This window comes from Triplophysa dalaica, chromosome 19 (genome assembly GCF_015846415.1).
Source record: "Triplophysa dalaica isolate WHDGS20190420 chromosome 19, ASM1584641v1, whole genome shotgun sequence".
Classification (NCBI taxonomy): domain Eukaryota; kingdom Metazoa; phylum Chordata; class Actinopteri; order Cypriniformes; family Nemacheilidae; genus Triplophysa; species Triplophysa dalaica.
This window is the reverse complement of record NC_079560.1, coordinates 16,217,021-16,241,342: the sequence shown is the minus strand read 5'-3', so window position 1 is coordinate 16,241,342 and position 24,322 is coordinate 16,217,021. Positions and strand designations below refer to the sequence as shown.

Here is a 24,322-nt window from a genome sequence, read left to right as displayed (position 1 = left end):
AATCAAATATATGGTGTTTAAATGTGAACTATGGAATGATATTCCGGACAATATTAAAATGGAATTGCAATTCCCTTAGTATTTCCATAACCTATGCCTTACACGGAAACCTGTCAATTAGTGTCAAGGGTGGGATTATGCTATGGGGCGTGTTTCACGTAGTACTCGATCACCTCTTGTGGTATGTCCAGTAAAGGACGTCCAGGTCCTTAAGTTGTCCTGTCCTTCACAAAAAGCCTGTCAACTACTTCACTGAGGTTGGCGAAGACAACATTACTGATGTTGCTGTTGGTCAAGGCCACGAACTCATTTATCTTATCCAAAACTAAATGGCTTCTCATTAATAGGAAATCTATAGAGGATGTACTTGTCCTCAACTTGCTGCGTGAGCATCATAAGTTCCTCCACAATTTCACCAACTACCTCCATTGTTGTTTAAACGAATTCGGCGTCTCTGTACTTCAGGGTAGGGCTGTGCAATATGGACGAAAGAATCACATTGCGACGTCTGAGTGAAATAACAGACGTGGTTAATGAAATTACCAGTTAAATATGACCGGGTCAAAACTCGTAAGATATGGGAAACACAGTTGCAAACGGACTTTGAATTTCCATTTGAAATTTGGCAGTTAGTGTGTGTTTGCTTAAAAGAAAATGCAAAAGGTAATGCGCGATTTGCAGTTGCGTTTGGATTATGTCACATTTTATGCATCCACAAATTGAAAACGCAATTGCAAATACAATTTGCAATTGCTATTTAATAATGTCCGGAATATCATTCCATAGTAAACAGTTCACAATTTGTGTCACGTTTCTTTATTCTTAGCAGGCACGTGTAGTAAAATGGTTTACAAGTGATTTTTAAAGGTTTTAAAACAGTATGGGAAACATCTTAAATGAGTTTAACTCTTTTGGCATCGTTTAGGGTAGAAAGTAACCAACTTTTTACCTCTTAAAATCATGTAGAATTCATTTTAATTAATTTGACAGGTGTGCCAGTGCAACATGTTGTAACGTGGTACTTTCTTTTTCCTTTTCTGCCAGAATGTCCTACGAAGGAAGTCCCGTTTAATTCTACGATGAGAATCCTCTGTTTACTTCATCCTTTAGAGGATGATACCTCTGTAGGACACAAGGAAGCAGCCTTACGAAACGAGACACGGCTGTAGTTCAAGGAAATGCCAATGGTCATATTCTATCACTGTTCTACAAAACTTTTCAGGTATTTTCATGATAATAAAGTACATTTATAATGACACTTGAAAAGTGTAGCTGTTTCAAATGCACGAGCGGTACTTCCTACTGATCAAGAGCCATAGTTCACGGAAGAGCCTTCTATATAACAGAGAATCGAAGCCTTTGGGATTAAAGACAGGCATTATTAGTGTGAATCGCGATACATCGTCCCCAGCCCTATCCCTAACAAACTTCAATTCACTGTATTCTATGTGTGCGTTTGTACCAATAAGAGCAAATAGAAGAAAAATATGTAACACTAAACCTTTAAAAAGCACCAGATGTGTATTTAAACAGTGTGACCAATCCACACGTTTTTTAATACTAGGCTGTTACGTGTGTCACGCAATGCAACATGGGTAATTGATGAGTACTCACTGAATAAAAAATGTAATATCTGAATATTTCAAAAGGGATTTTTATTTCCGAGTTTTGAATCGGAAAGGAATATTCCCCAAAGTTGGGCTGTGATGAGTGTGGTAGATGAGTCTGGGGTTAAAAATTATAGTTAGTTTAAATCTGGTTGATTTCCAAATCTCGCCCCCCTTAATTTCCAGCTATCCTCCCCAATGTGTCTTCCCAAAAAAACAAAGTTATAAAATAAAAACCAGCACTACTGTCTACAGAGATGATCACTGGAAACCAAACAGGAAATCTGTTATATAACTTCACCTCCAAGACAAACTAATGTTAATCGTAGGATTTGTCCCACTGCGAGAAAAGCGAGTCTCCTTAAGGAAGGTATAAGATCGCCACTTTAATAGAGACACCAATTATTCAAGGTCACACAACTGTTTGGCTTACACATGCACTCTGTGTTGGGTCACCATCAAGTGGAATGAGTTTTATTTTCATAGAGGAATATTTTTCAATTTGTGCTGACATCTGCTCGCCTAAAAACACCAGCAAAACCTCTTATGTCATTCCACGACACTCACTGGATTTAGGAAAGGATTATATTGCTATAATCCCTAGAGTTTTGATAAATTATGAAAGGGAGAATAGAAAAAATGTACACACATCGAGCGACACTTAGGCTATGTTCAAAACGGATTGTGGTGCATTCAAGACACACAAAGAATCTTTTACAACACACACAACTTGTCCTTAATATTTATGAGTGAAGTACCATCCAGATCAAATGTGTTCAGGCATTAATTGGGTGATTCTCACGAAATCTTAATTTCAAGATCTCAAACATGCATCAACACACATAAGAATGTTATACCTTGTTTTTTATGAATTAAAAGCATTAATTTTAAAACTTCTAATGACAGTTTAACAAAAAAATTGAAATGACAAAAAAGAGTTTCTCATTATAAATTCTATTTAAACCGTCAATCCCACCGCATGTTTTGATAAAAAAGAGGAAGCCATTGTTCCTGAACAAGTTATTATTAAAGGGAGTATGTTTTAAAACATTAATGAAGTACATTTAAAAAAAGAATTATACAAGTAAAAAATGAAATTTAAATGCAGAAACCTATCTGTATCGGTCATAGGAATGTCGTCTACACAGCGTGACAAGAGAATATGAACCATTTAACAACAAAGTAACATATAATCTGTTAATCCTTGTAGATGTGTTTCTTCACATAGAATCTAATTTAATGTTATTATATTCGTGTGTGTTTCTGAGGATGAAAATATCAATCAGGTTTCTTTTTTCTACTATTTCTCAATTTTCATTATACAAGAATATTCTGTCAAAAAAATTATCATTTGAGAACATCTTTATTCCTGGACAACATCAAACTGTTTTTTTCAAGAATTTTTTAATTTGGCTGTATAATGCACAAATCGCGATGCGTTACGGTAATGAAAGTTTCAGCAAAGAAAGCAATAAAATACATAATTCATTCGCATGGTAAATTATGCTTTGTGTAAGGTGGAAACCCCAATTATGTTTGTTATGAAAACTTTTTGTTATCCAATTATGTTTTATAATAAAAATCTTAACTGCCATGATGTTTTAGTGGTTTTGTGAGAATTACCCGATTTCTTTCAATCTGAAGCAAAGAAGCATATTTTGGTATGTTGCCCACAGGACGGAGCGCAGAACCGACTGGTATGGACAAGATATTTCTCTTCAGTGAAGTATGAGAGAACTGCTGGAATTCAGGCCTGCTGCAGGAAATTCCATTAGCTTGATTCTCAGTTTCAAAAACAAGTTCAAACAAACCAACAAACAAGATTTCACACAGCCATCACTTAAACTCCTGCGGCTTGAAAAAAATGTGATGGGTGTACAGGTAGACTACACTGCACCATAGCAGATCATATGGGCCCTCCTTATCTCTAAGGGCCAAGTAAAGTTTTTCTAGTTGTGCAAATGTAAAAATGTAAAATTAAAGATTAAAAGTTGCAGACATCCTATGTCCCAAAAAAACGACCACACTCACTTGTGCAAGCTTTTTATTAGACCGACGTTTCGGGAACCTCCGAAGGTGTGCGTTTGCTTCTTTACACTTTTAAGCTTTCATGCTGACAACCTAAACATATTAAAAACAAATTCCATTGTCATCATGACAATAGAAATAAAACAACTAAATGTATCCTGAAATTACCATTTGGAGACTCCATTTCGTGAAAGACTATTTTTAAACGTCACCATGAATCAGTACTGACAAGTCCCTTTGCTGACTATCATCTTTTAAAGATTGATGAGGACTTATCATAAGTTTGATTCATCGTCACTTTTATAACTGAGATGAGAGTCCAGGGCCTCGGAAAATCTCCCACTTCACTCATAAATCCCCAGCAAACTGAAAAAACATATTTCCTACATGACACATATCCACAAAATGAGTTGCATTTCACGGAGGAAACACAGGTTCTTGTGAGGTAAAGGACAAACTAGAATCAATAAACAGATCATGTGCAGTTTAAATTATCCAGATTAAACAAATGCAAAAAAATCAGTATGAAACAAATGTAATGATTTCAATGTTATCACTTTTATATTATAAATACTGTAACAATGTAAGTTAAATGGATGTTATATTTTATTATAACACTGCTCGTTGGAATGCTTGATTCTGACTGGCCACTCACAACATTTGCAGGTTCGGTATTTTCAGATAACAACCTCTCATAACTAATAACACATGGTAACCCAGATTGCAGCAAATCATTTTGACGTTTTTTTTTACAAATTAAATATAATTATGTCTTGTAATAATATATATGACATAACATTTACAAATGATTAAACCAAATTGCCTGTTCGTGACGTACTTTAAAACCAAAGGACACAGCTTTTCCTCGCGGATGGTCTGCATTAATATGTGCAAATAAAAATGTTCACATTTCCTGTCCAGTTTTTTTCTCATGTGACAAGTAGCCGTGTAATAAGGACACTATTGGAGTCAGGTCCTGATCACACTGTCGGGGGCTTATTTCTGCGATAACAACTGGCTGCCTGTACGTCCTTACTCAAATCATTTATAGGTTATAGGTTAGGGATGCGCAATAAATTGCGGTTAACACTAAATATCACATTAAAACAGATCTTATAATATTAGAAAGTCTATAACATGTATTTTATAAAGCAACCCCCGTCAAACACCCTCATTATAAATATGTTGTCATGAAAGTACCCGACAAGATTTGAAAAACAGCAATAGAAAGATGCCCATAAGCATTTCCGAGAACTACGTGTGTTATGGTACTTCTTCTGTGGCGTATATTTGGGGTTTCTGCACAAGAGCGCCCTCTGGGTTTCAGATTCAGCTGCATTTAACACTCTTCACTGACAAACTGCGAATGCAGTCCAAATACAGACACGACACAAGTATCATAATCAGGGTAAGGAGATTCCAAATAAAAATAAAATTGGTGCTGCCTCAAAAACATATCTTATGGATACATATATCTAAATGAGGGGGATATTGTAGGTTTTTTGATTTGTTGTTCTCTATGTATTTATGTGTGTAAAATATTTGTCTATTACTGACGTAAATACTTGATTATACAATTTCAATAAAAGTGGTTTTAGCTCTCTATCAGTAAAATTCACAGAAAAAAGCATTTGTCATTTGATAAACGTCCATAAAAATGATTATGAAATGATGTCATTTGACATCGCTAACACTGATACGTCTCACCTAACACAGCAATAAACAAGTTATTAAAGTGTCCCAAGTTTTGACCATAAAAAAAATGTTGTTTCACATCATCAACCTTAACTTGTCTTTTCATGCATTTTAACACAAACCTGTAGGAACCAGGGAAAAGTATAATTTGAAAATGATACAGTGCTAAAAAAAGCATATCATGAGACAAAAATTCAGATTTTATATTTTACATTATAAACGGTTCATAGCGATTATAAGAAAGTATGTGTGTTAATGTCAGCAGTCCTATGAGCAAGCCAAAGGCGACTGTGGCAAGGATTCAAAATCTAATAGCAACACTTCACAATTTAAATGCTGAAAAACTAAATTGTTCATTGCCAGCTATTGTATTTACTACTGTTAACAAATAATCTTGTTGTAGACTTCAATTCAATACCATTGTCAGAGATGGTTTAAAGGTTTTTCTTGAGCAAAAGGAGTCTGACATGAAGCACCAAGTTGTAGAAAACAAAAACACTGCTGTTTCATGCTTCACCGTGATAGACCGATAAACAGATTGGTCTTAAACATACAAATTCGAAACATGCACCAAAGCAAACCAACAACTATAGCCTCTTGTAATACACAAAAAGCTCACATCTTACAAAATCTCCCAGAGCGTATAAATGTGCATTTCAGCCAAGGAGAACCGTAAACTTCCCATTCCAGGCCCACGTCGAACCATTCGTTCAGTTCATCTGAACGCCTGACCCCAAGTAGCAAAGTAATATTTCAAAGTACAAAAGACTCCCTTCTTTATTATTTCCAGAACTGGGGGAATATTCAGCTATATTGACTCGCAGCTTGTGGTCCACAATATCCCAAAGTAGAGTGATATATCAGCCGACCACTCTTGGCACTTGAAGCATTTCGGAGTCTGACTCAGAGACGAGCGCATGTGTGCTGTTCTGGGCCGAGGGGAGCTCCACCAGGCCCATGTGTTTGTGCCAGGTAGGCACAGCACCAATACAGATCAGCGCACACGGCCTCATGGGACGCGGAGCTGCTCGGCACATGCTCTTTACAAACCAATAAAAGTTGAAATCAACAGCTTAATCAAACACGAGGCATATGAGATTCTTTTTTAATTTTCCGAAAATACTACAAGGTAGGTAGTTGTGTCTGCTTCACAGGTCAGATCATTGCATAAGGGTCCCAACAGCTTTGACATTTCTATGATTTTACAAGTCATTTGTGATTGCTGTAAACACATAAAAAGTGTTTCTGTTGCTCAAATAGTAACACATTGCATGAGCAGCACAAAGGTTATGGGTTTAATCTCAGAGAACGTGAATACTGATAAAATGTCAGAATGTACTAAAAGGCATTTTTTGGACAAGAGCAAATACACAATTTTAAAACAAATTGAAGTTTAAGCTATACTTTAAACTTATAGACGTTATAGATTTATATGAAATAAAACAATTTAAATGTAAATTTATTATGCTTGTTCAGCGACAGATCGCATCCAAAATAAACATTATGTTTGCATAATACTGCATACGTCTGTGCATATTTATTTTGTATTTATAAACACATACACTCCAACAAACATGTTTATATTTAGGAAATATTTGCAATATATGCATATTTAATTTAAATTATATCTAAACATTTATTCATTTTTTATTATATTTGTCATAAATATATACACATCTGTTTGTGTCAGTAATGTAAATACAAAATTAATGTGCAAGGCAAGTGCACTAGGAACACAGAACACTAACTTTTATTCTGGATGCGATTAATCGTTGAACAGCACTTGAAAAAATTACTATAACAATTTTGAGGAGACTTTAATGATCTTATTCATATCTATGACTATTCAAGTTTTTTTATTTCTTTATAATTTCACAACTTTGAGAAATATATCACCTCAGTTCCTACTTTATTTAATTCTGTAGAAATTTACTTTATTTAAAATATTTGCTAAAAATGATTCTATAATCTCATTCATAAGCCCTGGGTCCTACCTGATGTAGGGGTAGTTGGACAGAAGTACGTTCTCATTGGCTCTCTGCACCCCATCTCCATAACCATTTCCCCGATTCCAGCCGTCATTGATGGTATGCAGGGGCGGAAACAAGCCGAACATAGGTTTCTGATCGGGTAAACCCACCACATTACCGGTTCCGTAGTGGAACCCCTGTCCGCCCATATCTCCCGCCGCGGCGGGCCCACCGTGAGACCCTCCCATCTCTGACATCTGACAGTAGCTCTGCCTTTCATTCTCCTGTTTGATGACACCCGGTGTACACAGCTGGATAAAATCTGTGTCTTTCTCCATTTTTATGACCGGCATGTTGACATTGGCCTCCGCCATCTGCTGCTGTCTCCCCGCGCCGTTCACATTTGTGCAGGTTGTGCTGTTGCCAGTGACAACGGGGCTGGTTTCCTTCAGCAAGTTGCTTTCTACAAGCAGGGCTTCATCCACTGCCAGGGATGAGAGGAAGGCAGTCTCGTCGGCAACGTAAAACTCATTCAGGTCTGAAAGAGAACTGGGTATGTCAAGATCCCTCAGGATGTCCAGCGCGTTGTCTCCGATAAGTCTCTCACTAATATCTGTATCTTTATCCTGGTGGCCGTAGGGTCCAGGAAAGTCCAGCCGATCTTTGTCCATAGGGGAGAACTCCTCCATTTTCAAAGTGAAACTGTCCGGGTCCTGCATGCCAGAACTGCGGTTTAAGTCTGTGATGCTCTCGTCCAAGAGAGAAAAGTTCTCCCCAATGCTCAGACTACGCGGCTCCTTTACCTTTTGCTGGCCGTGCAGTCTGAAGGGTTTGAATATTTTAAGATCTGGTTCCTGTGTGTTGTGTCCTATCGAGGATGGCTCAGCCATGGATAGATTCCTTTGAACATCACCAGCGTTTCGTCCGTTCGAGAAATCGCCTGCAGAGTTTAAAGAGGAAACATCAGGCACTAGGCCTCTCTCAATGCGCTCCCCAAAAGTCAAACCCTCAGCTTCACTACTGCTGCGTTTCAGTCCACGATCCATATCTTGAACCTGTAAAAAAAATATTCTAAGTTACATTTCAACAAAACTGCTGGTTGGCAGGAATACATTTCTATCAAATTACATCGGTTGCATTGCAATACTGTTCACATAAGTATAAGCAAATACAGTGTTAGGAATTATTTATTAATGAAACTGGCTTTGCACTTAAGACATTTATAAGTAGTAACGTGGGTTTAATAACAAATTAATATTTGGATTCCCTTGGTTTTAATACAAATATCCCATTTAAACTATTTTTAGTGTGACGATACCATAATACATTTCTACTTACTGTGGTTTAACTATAAATGCCATAGTGAAACTATATCTTTAATAAAATCATTATTTTCGTAAGGAATGTTTCACATTTAGACTATATGAATATTTCGACTATTATTTAGACTGATGCATGTCTGGACAATATCCTTGGACTTACTTTTACAAAATACAAATGCAACAACAAAGGCCTTGAGGATTTTATTTATTTTCTAAAATGTTATACTATTCGGCTATGAACAAAACCCTGTAGCCTAAATCGTATTTGACCCTTGCATACAATCTCCGGTCTCTTGTGAATCCATAAGCAACATTACAGTGTTATAAAATCCCGTTCTTTAAAGTTGTTTAAACTAACACAAAGCATTCAAACTCATACCACAAAATGGAGTTTAATGGAGAGATTGTTTGTTGTTCAGATAATAAAGGCTTGAGGCACGCAACGACATTAAAACTCCTAAAAACCCTACAAACGCATTCAGCGCAGACGCCGCAGTGCTGCCACCTGTCGGTCGAGCTCCATTACTGCGCCCAGAACCAAGTGAACAAACCATTTAATGTTCATCAAAGGTTGACAAACATAGATACATCTAACAGGAAATAGTCCAACAGCATTAGTTTACAAGCAACAATCAGAAACAAACACAAAATCACGGTTTAATCGAATCTAAAAAAGACCTTAAGTGTCCAAATGACGCAAGCGTTTTGAGGCAGCCAGAGACGTTTAAAACATATACTGCAGAGCTATGTGATTTTTATTAACTTCAAATGCCAATATTATAAATTCACTAACACTAAAAAGTGCATAATCTTTGTGTAAATTGTGTTTTTGGCAAAAACGCACTCCGCATTCACTACGCAAAGCGCAAATGACCTCAAGTCCACACTTACCTTAGCTTTACGTCGAAAAGTGCATTTCTATACAAGCCGAAAGCTTTTCTGGCATTCACAACACATCCGCGACACTTGCTCGGTGAACTTCCAGCATGGCCGATAAACGTTGTAAGATGTTGCAGCTTCGACACAATGTTGAACACCAGCGAGCCTCGACAAACAAACAACTCACGCAGAAATCGACGCGGCGCGTAGTTGACGCGCGCAAAACATGTCGGTGAATAAACTTTGCGCCGCAGGAATAATCGTTATTTCGCTGTACGCTCGAGCGCAGAATCACCAGCGTTACATAAGCCGCTTGTCAAACTCCCGACACCACGCGATCTGCCCGTCAAACCGCTTCTGCTTCACGGTAAACGCCCCTCAGACACAAACTCAAGCAAGTATGGGTCACAAGCTACCCTTCAGTCCTGCCCATACGGAACGCAGCACAACATATAAACCGCATAGGTTCCTGCTCCGTGTCGAAAATCGAGCTGACGCGTCTGTAAATGCCCAAAGTGGGGCAAATGACAGCACGAATGTGGGAGAAGATACAAACTGTCAAGCGGTTTGTATACCGGCGAATGTCACTCTCCCGGTGTCGTTTCAGTCAGAGGATATCGCATAAACACTGTCAGAAGAGATACAGAGCGATTGGTTTAGTTCAGAGTTTGGTTAAACCGGTTCCCTCGCGTGCGAACCAGTTGCTAATGCCAGTTAGCGGTCGCGCGCGCTGCAACTTTCGCCCAGCATAACGCAACTTTTGTATCCGGCTCACGGCGACATAAACACGAAAGATGTGCGCGTTTGATGTCAAGTATCTATCCACGGGTGCGCGCAGGAAACACGACGGAGCAAACATTCAGGGTTTCAATGGCGCAGTATAGTCCGTGGAGGGGCAAAGGGCACATAAGCGCGAAAGGCAGATTAAACGCGATATAAAACATCTTGGCAAACAAACTCGCCAGTTATCGTCTTAATCGTAGGATGAAACGAGTAACAACTCCCCCATGGTGCACCATGTCCGACAATTATTCCCCATCTGCTCGATAAACATAAACAAAATGTATGAGACTTTAGACTGTGAGGTAAGAGACATGCGCACTGATGGATCTCGTCGCTTTAATGTCAATACTTTTGTTTACACACGCACACGTTTGAAGTGTTATAGATAGATGTGCGTGCTAGGTGCATATTTTGCATTTAAAAGTTTATGCTGTTATGTTGATTTACACAGCAGCGAGGAAAAGTGCGACTGTAATGTCCTAAATTATTTATCTGTAGAGATAAATAAACGAAAGTCATGCCTTTATCTGGAATGATACATTTTTATGTAGCTGTTTGGCAATCCATCATTCAAACGCATCTAAATTTGCTTATCCTCTGCAGGCTGGCTGGCTGGCTGGAGTATGTCCCAGCATCTTATATTTGAGGCATTTAAGTGATGCTTTTATCCAAAGTGACTTTCAAAGAAGTCCACTTACAAACAAACACAAGGGCAATTTTAGTGACCCTAGTTCACCTGATCTGCATCTCTTTGGACTGTGGGGGTAACCGGAGTATACAATTTTGTAAAACGTAAATAACACTGGTCCAGAAGCACTTCATGATTCCGTTTTTAACACTACGTGAGAACAAAATTGAACCATTTACTGACTGAATTTGAATGGGACATTAAAGAGTTCACCAAAAAACGAAAATTCTTTCACCATTAACTTTCGTACCTGTATAAATTTCTTTGTTCGGTTCAACACAAAGCAAGACATTTGGAAGAATGTCAGTAACCAAACAGATCTCATCCCCCATTGACACCGATAGTATTTATTTTCCATACTATGGAAGTAAATGGGGGATGAGATCTGTTTGGTTGCTGACATTCTTCCAAATATCTTCATTTGTGTTCAGCAGAGCAAAGAAATTATACAGGTTTTCTCTTGTTATTCCTAATACAATTAAATTATAGATATCCATGACATAGGATGTAGGAAGCATTTATTTTGCACAACTATTCTTCAAACACAATTACAGTTACGCATTTGGCAGATGCTTAATCCAAATGGATTTATACAGTCCGTTCATGCTTACATTTATGTCATTCAAACCCACCACATTTATGTCATAATGCAATGCTCTTCCAATAGATAAAAACATAAATGATAGGTGGGTTAGCTCGAAGCGTGTTGTAAAGGAAGTCAGATGGTGTTCTAAGCTGTTAGGGAGTGAAGGGACGAGGCAGTTTCACTCCCCCATGCAAACAAGTTCATTACGGGTGACGGGTGTGGCGTGGGCATGTGAATGTCGAATTATGCCAGCGGAGAGAAAAAGCATACAAACCATCTCCAGGGGCCAACTAGAAGAAATCACACTGTTCTTTGAGTCTAAAGCAGTAACAGGGAACACAGAGACTCTAGGTTGTTGTGTGCAATGGGGTCATTACTGATGCACCATCACCCATTCCCCCACGTCTTTAACAGCCATCAAGGGTCAGTCACAGAGGGCTTATAGTGACTCTGAAAATTATCCTTTCTTTGTTGGAGTGCATTCAAAGATAGCAAATTGGCTTTGACTAGATTTATAGGTAAAAAAAGTTAAAATACATAAATGTTCAAATCCGTTTCATTAGACATCACTTTATTTCATGAGCTCAATTTGGTTTTGGAACAAAATGGGTTGACAAACATTTACAGAACAAGACATCATGAAAATTATTCGGTCTGGTATTAAAAATAATTGAACCTGTTCTGAATAGAAACCTGTTCTTGATTCCCAACCCTAATGAAGAATTAGTTCGATGTTAGGCCCAATTAACTATACTCTAGATGTCAGTTTAAGTTGTAAAGAGATATAATTATATCAATATTTTTGGTGTTATGCCTTTATAAGGATTCAGGACTCTTGATAAATAGCTTCTCTGTGCCAGTTTTATTCGAGCGAAAAGTTTTGGCTTATTTTAGCGATGAGCCATGATTTCCTGTAGCTCATAATACAGGCATGCAGATGTGCACAATTGTGTTTTCTTAGCAGTTAGTAGCAATGAAGCAGAGGCCATTTTTTGCCAGTGAGTTAAAGGGAAATCTTGCCCTGGAGGGAAAAATATACAATTATCATTGCTTTATAAAAACCCTGAGACAAGGTGTTAAAAAATACATGGCTGCTTGGGATCATATTCTTGATCCTTTCTTTCTGTCTTTTTTTTTGTATTGGGACTAGAGAAGTCCCTCTTGCAGCAGCTGTTAAGCATGAATGTGATCTGACAGGGAGGCGTTTCCCAAAAAATGTCAGGAACTCAGCTGACCCATATAATCGAGCTGTTGGCCTGGTTTGTCAACAGCGCTGTGTAGATCAGGGCCCGTATTCACAAAACAACTTAAAGCTAAAAGTAGCTTGCTGATTAAAGAGAAACTCTTAAAAGTAATGGCCGGGTCTGTCCTAATTTTAGCACACCTAAATTTTGTGCTAAGAGTATTTTACAAAGCATTTTAGCACTACAACTAGCTCCTAAAACTGTGAGATGTTAGGAGTAGTGAAGAGAATTCCTAAGTCTCTAAGAGCAACTCACAACAATCCTAAAATGGTGTTACACCGTTAAAACTTAAACATTTTTGAAAGATTTCATGACAATGAGCTTAACCATAAAGACTATTAATATCTGCTAGCTGTTTATGAGACATGCAAAATGCTACAATTAGCTAAAGAAGTACTTGATATGAACATATAGTTTTTGCACAAGATTACTCCTTTTTTTAAATAATTCAAAAATCATGTTTTTTATTGTGTTTTCTTGTATTTGTTAGCCGATTTTTTTAAGTTATTGTTACTTAATAAAAAAATATAAAAAAACAATTTGATTCATATTAATTGGAATGCACAATAAAAACTTGAATATTGAGTTATCTGTTTTTGTAAATGAACTCTTCACTTGTTAAATTTAATAACTTAGTGTATATTTTATAATCTTAATTTGAATACGGCAATATTTATATATTGAAACATTTCATTTTATTATGACTACACTTTTTTTAACGAGGTCAACCCCCCCCCCCTTTTTTTAGTTTAACTTTTATTTCTGTTCCTTTGTAAAAGTTGCTCTAAGCAGTGTTATGAATAGTTTTAAGTGGAAACTCTTAACTAAAAACTTTTACTGCTGTTTAGGAGAGCTCTAGTGTTAAGATAAAATGTTTTGTGATTTCGGGCCCTATCACACAAACAATTACAGCACTTACAGAAACTAACTGTGGCACTTTTCATATCCTATAAGTTGACATTAATAGCATGGAAAAAAAGACTATATATATATATATATATATATATATATATATATATATATATATATATATAGTGCATGTGTATGCATGAGTACGGTAAAACTGAAAAAATGACTTCTTTTTCAGTCTTGTCCAACCAACCAATCACAGTCTTTAAAAGGCAGCCCCACCTCCTCACTAAGATATTTTATTTGGTCAAATGTTGCTCTCAGATTGGTTGTGAATCTTTTTTAAGCCAATACTCCTAAAGAAGAAGTTTTTAAGCTAATTTAAGAGCTTTCTTAGAGGATTCTTAGAAGCTTTAAGAATACTGGCCCTAGTTGGTGAGCAAAACAAAGTATCAGATTACAGAATGTTTTAATATAATGATGATCTACATAACCAGCAAATTGCAAAATGATTAAGAGATACTACTCTATACGCTAAAGGCTAAATACAACCATTTCAATTTGAAATTTCTACAAAGAACAGCAACACTGTTGAAAAAGCTTAGACTGGCGTGAATTACCATATTGGGCCAAGCTGTTGGATCAGCACAGCCATGTTGGTCAAACAGCATGATGTTGCTGATATAGTTGGTCGACCAAGAAATGCTTGCTGGTTAAACTAATGATGAAATATGGCAGGGGTCCACCAGCTTACCACCATACAACAATTATACCAAGATCATGATAATGTAAAATGACAAGTTCATACAATGAGTACACAATGGCACAAAGTAGGTTTTATTTACTTTAAATGGTTTTAATCTACTTAATTTTATTCGTTTTATACTAAAACGTATCAATATACTTCCTCTTTACTTAAAATATATACGTTTTTTTATAAAACAATATATTTTAAGGAAAACTATTGCAATTTATTTGGGTAGTTCTTTGTATATGGTTATTGTGTACAAGAAATGTTATAAAAGTAAGTTGACGTAGACAATTTATGAGAGCAGCTGTCGATGTGGCAGGTGTGTTCATCAAACGTAAATATTTTAAGTTGGCAATGGCATTATCCCTTTTCACTGGCGGGGATTTTCACAGTCAGATGCAGCATCTTCATCAACTGTTTGTTCGCTCCATCGGATCTGAATTTCAGGGACTGATTAACACGGTAAGCTGAGAAATTTTTATTTCACATTTATTAAACTAATATTTAACATTAAACGGTAAGGTAAAAGTCTTAGACAAAACACGTTAACATTAGTACTACGATAGTTTAAGGTTTAAGGCTAACTAACGATTAAAAGTGATATTCTTGGTAAAATTGAAGCCAAAGTAGCCTTAAAACGCATATTAAATACACTTATTTAATTTCATATTAACAACACGGTCTCCGGTGGGGGATCCGGCTGTCGTGAGGTGCTCGCGTTAGCAGCAGAGATGCTAGTGCACAATGGCTTCTGTTACTAGCAGCGCCTGCTAACATCATCGCTACTGTAATAACATTTAGGATGGAAGTGTTTAAAAACGCAGATACTTCTAGTAATAATTAGTTACACAAATACCCTCAGTAATATTTTTATATTGCACAGATTCAATTTCGGGATCATATTCGACCGAAATCATTTCGATTCAATGGTTGTGCGGGCAAATAGGGGAAAATAAACGGTGGTGTTTTATCGACAGCAGGCAAAACAAGCTAGCTGTGTGACTTTGACAGGACTCAGAGATCATGTTAGTATACTTTTGCATTACTTAAGCAGATGCACCCATTTGACTGTAAAGATGTATGATTAGTAGTCTGTCTGTTTTTTGTGCTGCATAGTCAATTAATGGCAGATTTCTGGTTGAAAAACCCATAAAACTATCCTATTTTTATTTCTAACATATTACTTAAATAAGTAACATTTACAACTGATTTTTAAGCTTATTCTAACATACATTTTCCTGGACTGTAGATACCCAAGTGATTTTGTTACCTGGGGTCTTCAAGCTTCACATCCAGGTAAGAAAAACTTTAAAAAGATACAATTACAGCTATAACTATTCCCAGGTAAGTAAAACAAATGTAAAATTGCAAACAACAGTGTGGGCTCCATACAATTACATTTCTGAAGACGTTTTTTATGTACCAACCACAAACAGAAGGCAACAAACTTGACTAAACATTACATTTCATTCTTGCTTTTTTCATGCTTAAAAATAAATAATATAATAATAATAATATATGGTGAATATGGTCCTTTACTGCTTGACACTGTCCATGATTGAAAAAACATATCACTTTTGTTATGTAACTAAGATGGTATACTTCGCTTTATAGATCTGTGAAGAGTTCCTGAGAATGGCAAAACTCCAAAGCTGTTGTCAGTTGTCAACGTAAATGAGCCATCAGTCAAAGAATCAAGTCCCAAATGATGCCAATCGTCCAGATAAGAGGTAAAATAGTCTTATGTAAAAGATTTTCCTTCCAAAATGTGTGCCAGTTGTTATGACACATGGTGAGGACATTCATACTACCCAGAGACTGATCAAAACACCCTACATTGTCAGAACCCCCCTCTCTCATTCTTTAAAGGACAACTACATGTAAGGCCATGTTCTAAGAGTTGCGTAGTTTACTTCTACCTGTCTTTTATATTCATCTTGTTTCCTGTTTATCTTACCAAACTCTTAATTCTTTTTTGTCTCCACCAATAAAGTTGTGATGAAGCAGAGGTGCACGCTGAGTTTGGCAGTTGCCAACTGAAATTGTACATATGCCATCAACCCGACACGATTAGGATTATCATAGAAGGACAGACCGTGGTCAGAGGTGTGCCAAACCTGTCGAAAGCATAATGCCTCCTGTTTGAACATTGCTATGCCCTCGTCCTCAAGTATCCCTCAAAACTGGTGTAAACCTTTGAGATGTATAAAAGGCATTTAGTGGGATTGGATCCCATTCTTCCTAAACCATCATCCAAGTATGCAAATCTCCCCACCAAGTTGTCTTCAATGATTTCTCAATGGGATCTGGCATTGTCTCAGAATTTTACCAGTACTTTGATTTAAAATAATTAGTCTTACAGATTTAATTTTTTTGAAAAGTGCCTTAATTAATGTGGACATTGGACTGTAAATATATAGAAAAACTGTAATAATTTTTGACATTGCAGTTCCGGTATGATGCAATGCGATGTTATGGCTCACATTTACCTTTATCTAAACATTGCAGATTGGGCAGTTTGGATATTTCACTTAACTGTTCAAAACAGATTGAAAATGCACTTAAACAGTGTTTGTTTTTTTATTTTGTGTACGTGTGTGGCCACATTTATTGCTTGTTTTGTAGTCGCTGTAAAAAGTGACACTGGTTGACATTGAATAAATGTTATTGTCTTCGATCTAGCTTCCCATCTTTTTCTTCTTCAATTGAATTTGTAATTGTCATTGACAATGTCTGTTTATGTAAAGTTAACTACCGTAGTGCTTAGAATATAGACATTTAGATTTATTTTTTGAGGTTATGGCCAGGACTCAATTAAAATGTTTATTCACATATGTTTAGGTTCATTTTACTAAGACCATAAAGTTCATAAAACCTAATTAAAATAATTAAAGGTTACTTGAAGCAACCCATAAATAAGTTCCCTCTACCAAGAAAAGTAGGTTTATCTAACTGAGGAATACTGGTACTATTAGTCAGCTCAACTTGATCTTGTTGCGTTTGTATTAAGTAATGTTAAAGTGTTTATTATACTTAAAAAAAAGGCTGCAAATTGATTCAACTTAAATAATCCAATGCAGCCACTTGCCTCACTTTTTATAAATTAGATCTAGGTATTACTTTTTACAGTGTACAAAATACATATAATGCAATTTTTATTGGGAATTTTAGTTATTGGCCTTTATAAACATGGACAAGAGAACATTCTGTTGTATCTTGCTCTAGAAAGGCAGTGTTATGGTCCTGACAAGCTTACTTATACAAGATTTACTACAGTATTAAACTTGGTCACATTAAAAAACAATTTTCAAATTTTTATGAAAAATTGCAGTGTTTTAAAATTGATGTGCCCTCATGAGCTTTAATCAAAATCTGAAAATGCACTTTTCCCCTCTATCGGCGACCCATTTCTTATGGCGTAAATTTAACGCCTTACACATTTGTAAAATTGTAATTGGTTTTAATGTGTATCTAATGTCTTTTTTTCATGTCGTCGTGACGGCGTATGGCGTGTCTCTTTAAAAACCGCATCAACTGGCGGGTTTTTGCCACGCTCAGCCCCGGCGTACGAACTGGCAACCAGAGTTGAAAAATGCTTAACTTGGGGCAGAACTCTGTTAACTGTTTTATTAATGTTAAGTTCTGGTATTAAGTGTAGGGATGTTTGGCTTGCGATGTAGGATTTTGTTCTGGCAGATCTGGCAACCCTTCCAAGCCGGTCCATTAACACTCAAGAGCAAGCTGACTGTGTATGATTATTAAAACATATTTGTTGTTGTGTAAACTCAAACAACAATGAAAGGGTATTCATTAAAAGGCAAAGACATGGCTGCGCAGTTGTGGAATTCTAGCAAACTGTGTGTAGTCAGTGGACCGTTCCAAAGTGGCGAACGCATCTACTTACCTGGAGTGCTTGAATGAGGCATTTAGTTATATGTACACTGTACAAGGCCTCAAAAGTGAAGCTTTCAGGAAGTAGTTTTAGGAAGTAGTAACATGTTATAAAAGGGGCATTGTAGCATGATTTCTTTTATTTCATGATTGAGTCATTGGGGAAAATGGGCGGGAACATGGTCCTGAGGCACACTACTGCACCAATTCTGGCTCCAAATGATGTCTTCGGCACAATATGTCAACAGTAATATTTTGCACATTTTGGCTTCATTTTTTTTTACAACGGAAGTAAATGGGGGCATGTCGTGCATTAACTGTCTGTCAGCTTAAGCCACACCCACTAATTTTCTCATTCAATATATCATTTTACTCGTAAATGCTTCAGAATTTGGAAGTCAAGACATTCGTGACTTCGGTTCACGGGGACTGTAAAGCTGCAATTCCGAACATTTGCCTCTCTATCGCCATCTCTGTTTAAAACACAAAATTACAGGTAACTTTACATACTATAACACGGGTTTAAAACTGATGTTTCCTGTGTAAACTAATGTTTTCCTGACAGCTGAAATTATTCATCATTACTATCAGCTTACATTTGCAAAGTGGAGTGAATTTAAAAGTTTTATACATTGATTGTTAAATAACTGAATTTCACTTGTTTTTAACAAAAGAAAAGTTATGCACCTTTAACTTTGTGAAAAAAAGTCTTAAGATCTGCATTCTGTTCCTGTTCCTGAAATTGAATCTTGAAAAAGCCCATTAAACAACTGATAATATGAGAATGTCTTTATTTAACTATTTACGTTGCTAGCTGCAGTTGAATATTTACGGGGCTGAAGCTAGAAATTTAAAAATACAATTGTGAATCCTTTTTTTGGTGCCCTTGACCTGCAGGCCCTTAAAATGATTCCCATTGTCCACCGAATCACCTACAACACTGATAATTTACATTAAGAATTGTTATTCCCTGCTGTGCGAATAGACCTCTGACCCATCAATGCAAAGCTTCATCAGTTGGTGCTTTTAATACGAGTCAGTGAGGGTAATAGCCCACATGAAAGAACCTTTATAGCAGCTGCTAAGCAAGATTAATACTACACATAGGCCTATTTGGCATTCGTTTTACTTAGCATCCTGCTATTAGAACGGATGTTTTCCTGCACACAGCGTGGCGAGATGATGCGAAGCTCTCGGGCGCTGTTTATTCCTTCAGATAAATGAATCAGGTTAACTCACAATCTTATTTTCCGAGCACAAAAGCCTTGCAACACAACACAATTTCACAAGCAGGTCAATACAAGACCGAAGGAACTGTTGGAAATGTTCAGCAAGGGTCATAAAACAGGTCATGCCTACAAAATAAATGTTTTACACCGTGTATATCATGTGAAGTATATGGGTAGTGCACATGTTAATGTGAAGCTTAGGTTACATTAGAGAATATTTAAGAGAAAGTATATTTTAGGTGTTGTAACAGGATAGTTTCGATACATGAGAACTCTTAAAAGAGAACGTATAAATAAATTTGACTGCTGACATTTATTCCAAAAATAAGATTATGTCATCATTCATTTACTGTCATGACATTAAAAACCAGTATGTGTCTCTTTCTTCCGTGTAATACAAAGGAAGATATTTTGAGAAACTGGTTTTGTGTCCATACAATGGAAACAATGGTGGTTCGGTTAACAGATTTTTTCACTTGTGTTTCTGCAGAAAGAAACTGTTTTGGAACGACATGAGGGTGAATAAAAGATGAAAGACATTTTATTTTCAGGCGAACTATGGGCGTATCCATACCATCTGACCAGTGGCGAATCACGGTACAGGGGTGTGACGTAAACCAAAACCTATTGCCTATTTTAAAACAGAAAATAGAAAGGGAAACTGTGCTCATTTACTGGGGGAAGAGGGATATGAAGAGGAGGATAATGGACCAATTCTTTTTATTGGGATAACAGAATGAGGAGGATATCACACACTATTGTAAACTACACCTGGATATTAAAAGCGGTCCATTCCTCCAGTTTAAAACAGCGTCGTTCAGTCACTGGCAGAAATTTCAACATCAACGCCCCAGTGAAATCAAAACGAAAGTATCTTGAAAATATCTTCAGTTATGCAAGAATGAACAAGAGTCTGGTAAGATGCCACGTGAAGACATTCCAGTGTGATGTAGAACTAAATATGTTGCAATACAGAAAAAGATTGAATGATCATACAAATGTTCACCAAACATAGATGATGTCTACTTCATTGCTAGTTCAGACAGAAGCACTAAAAGGTCCTCAGAAAAGCTCTCTGCTTGAACATGGCTCATTTTGTGGAAAATTTGGCAATGTGCGGGACATGGAGACCTTGTCATCATAATACACGATGTACTTTTTCGCTTACTCATTCCTGTATTTCATTACTATTTATCTCTGTATCAAGTGAGCAACTCATCGTGTGGCCATAGAGAATGCTGCACATTGGGCTATAAAAAGCAGTGTTCATTTCAAGTCAAGTATGTACAGTATAGCATCCTCGTATCCACCACCATAGAGTCAATTCCCCAAAAGATTGACACTTACAGATGTGAAATGCTGCTTTTTGTAAGAATCTCAAGTGGACTGTTTTGTTGTGGTTATGTTATTATTAAAGTCACAAAACCTCTCTAATAAGCTACTTCTGTTACTTTTCTTGTTACTAGTTGGTTACCGCTCGGTGTCCAAATATGGGTCAAAACCAACGGAAAAACCCCATTGGTTCAGATCAACTCACACATTACCGGTTTAAAATCTACAGAGCGATGTAGGTTTAATAATCATTTAAAATCTCTCTTGAAGGTAAACACTCAACATTCAAGATCAGTACATGGTGCTCTCATGAGATAGTGCATGTTGCAGCTCTTTTAAATACTGACCATAATATTTCATTTGATACAGTCAGCCTGACATTTTCATTATGTATTCAGGGATGATGAGTTGCTGCTAGTTGATACTATGTCTAAATGGCTGTAAGATGGAGACCGCAGTCACCGAGCAGATCAGTGACCCCAATGACTCCCGTAGTATTAACTTTCCCTACTATGGCAGTAAATGGGGGGCGAGATCTGCTTGGTTACTGACATTCTTCTAAATATCTTTCTATCCAGGTGTCAGGTGTGGAGGAAGAGGTGGATGAAGTTAACACATTAAAAATGAGGAGAGTAGACATTTTCAGGAATTGCTGAACCGCAGTTGCATTGAACAAAAAGGAAGTCAACATTTCTCTTTAAGGGTTTCAAAATAACATTCTAAGGGTGAATCAATAATGACCGGATTTGTATTTGCTGTTATTGAAATACACATAACAGACGCATGCATGCACACACACAGGCAAAGTGAGATTATGTCACATAATTGGGAACATTTTGAGCACACTGTGCAGATTATTGTCTAAAAATATTAAACACCTCTGTTTTGAAATGCTTTGGCTATGTCGTTTAAAACCACCACATAAAGCAGAATAAGTAATAAAGTGTCTGTGTTTGTCTGCTTATCTCTAGTGCTTTTTACGTCTGTAGAGAGAGAAATAAGGCTTGTGAATTGGAGACTTGTCCATAAAATATGACATGGAGCATGGCACCGTGACCTGATGGTTTCTGAATGCTGAATTTCTTAAATTTCCGGATTTTTCCGGATAAACACAGAGTGTATTTATTCCTGTAAATTGGGGCTTGTTTATTTGTTGCTTGTCTCTTGGCTTTATAACTGGACTGCACTCAACCAGTGGAGAAAATGCTGGATCAATTCGAATATTTGAGGGTTTTTGGAGAACATATTGGCATTCTGCATCAAAGGAGATGCTTTTAATGAGATTAATTCATTTATAGATTCATTCAGTTGTGGGTGGCATAATTAGCCCTGCACTGTACATATTGACTGGAAGTACAAATCAAAGCGACACACCACAATACCTTATTCAGTAAATCCCTGTGCCCTGTGTTTAAATACTGATATTAATACTGCAGATGATCTAAAGACACGAAAACCTATAATAAAGACGCTTAATCAAGACTCTTCACTTTTTACATTTAAAGCCACAGTATGGAAGAATTTTGTTATGAGATATCCAAAGATCACTTCCGCAGTGTGATATATTTACATTATAAATTATATACGCCTCTGGATGATGAAAACAAAATGTCTCATAATTCTGCTCTCCTACATAACTTCATATAGCTCCGCCTTGTGTTGTTGTTTTAAAAGTGCCCCATCTAGTGGTCCAAATATTCCATATTGTGGCTTTAATAATAAACTCAAGTTAAAGGTCCAGTGTGTAATTTTTGGCATATTTATTGATAGAAATGCAATATAACATACCTTCAGTGGTGTATAAAAAGCGTACACAATGAAGCATTATGATTTTTTTAATCTTAGAATAGCTAAATCCAAAATGCACGAGAAACCACAAGAGCGCAGCAATCAACAACGATCGATAACAGACAACTGAACACATGGGCTATAAATACACAGATGCAGGGACAAACAGGAAATGGGGTACACAGGGGAAAACAATAGACAGTCATAGGACAGAATACATGATGGGAGAGCAAAACAAAGGCAGAATAACTGAGCAGCATTGCGCACTCAGGTGGAGAGCCGAGGCACCAGCGACATGGTGCAACCTAACACCCCCTTAAGGAGCGGCTTCCAGATGCTCAAAAACAGTTCAGGAGGGCAGTGGAGTGGAGGCAGAACTGGGGGAGGGTTGGAGGGCTAGGACCTTGGAAAGCCACTGAAGGAAGAGGCGGTGTAGCAGCAGGGGGCCATGGTTGAGCTGAAGGAGGTGGCTAGTGAGCTGGAGGCAGAGCCAGCAGGGCAGGAGGCGGAGGCCAAGGTGGAGCCGGCAGAGCATGAGGTGGAGCCGGGTGAGCTGATGGTTGCGGACAGGGAGGAGTCAGGACTGTTTGAATTGATGAGACTCAGGAACGTACTCTTGAGCTGGACTTGGTTCACGTCCGGACTCTTGGACTTGACTTGGCACAGGAGAGGACTCTTGGACTTGACTTGTCTCAGGAGCGCACTCTGGGACTTGAGTTGGCTCAGGTTCGTGTACTGCAGCAACCTCTGTGGAAACTGAGGAGCAGAGCGTAGACCACACAGACCACAGCACTGTGGCCACCACGGGAAGCACAGTAGACAGGGCACACACATCTACAATCTTCACTCCTGGAGGCTTGGGATACCAGCTGCTCTCACCGACCGCATAGGAGGGTCTGCCAAACTGGAAGCCAGCCTCAAATGCCTAGAGAAAGCCATTTCATCCTTAAATGCTACACAGATGATGACCGGGAACTCTGGTTTGGTGTCCATGATGACCGGAAACTCTGGACTGTCATCCATGACACTTGGGAAGCCGGGGATGTTATCCATGGTGGCTGAAGATCTTTGTGTGGCTTTCATTATGGCTGGAGGCTCTAGCATGGCGGCCATCCTGTCTGAAGCACAATGTGGCCATCTTGTGCCAAGGTGACGTAACTCTGTTCTGGCAGCAATTTATGAACGTCTGTTATCCGGCTCACACCGGATCTAAGATTTACCGTGGACGGTGATCACTTTCGCATCTGTTCCTCGTACAAATCGATTGTTTCGCATTGGTACCCTTGGAATATCTGTATTTTTGAACAAAATTGTGACCGATTGTGTCTTATATTACGATAAACAAACTATTTCATTACTTGCTCAAACTGCTTGAGTTTGCAAATGCTAACGCAATTACCCTGTCCGTTAAACTTTAGTCAAACCCTGAAACATCATAATTTCAAATTATATCCAATAAACAATTTCATAATGGCGGAAAAATTTGCGTGTCCTTCACCCTGCGCGTTAAAAAGTGATGCCGAGGCGCGCTGACTGAGCATCAATATGTGAAACAAGTACTTCCATGTTATATAGTAGGCGAAAATGAGTATGAGTCATGAATAGTATGTTCGAAACCTCAGTATGCAAAAAATAGCTGGCGAGAAATACCTGGATGGTCTTCTACTTCCGCCGAGATTT

The 24,322-nt window shown here is 37.6% G+C and overlaps 1 protein-coding gene and 1 long non-coding RNA gene across 3 annotated transcripts in view; one reads left to right on the top strand and one right to left on the bottom strand.

The window, feature by feature from the left end:
• LOC130407474 (glucocorticoid receptor-like) overlaps positions 1-10,564 on the bottom strand; it is a 68,422-nt gene extending 57,858 nt beyond the window's left edge. For both annotated transcript variants that reach the window (XM_056730349.1, XM_056730350.1), the window contains exons 1-2: positions 9,514-10,564; positions 7,325-8,355 (exon numbers count right to left, since the gene is read on the bottom strand). In XM_056730349.1, the coding sequence (XP_056586327.1) occupies positions 7,325-8,346 (1,022 nt within the window). In that variant the 5' untranslated portion in view covers positions 8,347-8,355; positions 9,514-10,564. The remainder of the gene's footprint in view (positions 1-7,324; positions 8,356-9,513) is intronic.
• A 5,111-nt stretch (positions 10,565-15,675) lies between these two features.
• LOC130407477 (uncharacterized) lies at positions 15,676-17,079 on the top strand. Its single transcript, XR_008904647.1, has 3 exons — positions 15,676-15,698; positions 16,017-16,132; positions 16,396-17,079. It is a non-coding gene; the product is annotated as an uncharacterized LOC130407477 (long non-coding RNA).
• The last annotated feature ends 7,243 nt before the right edge of the window (positions 17,080-24,322 follow it).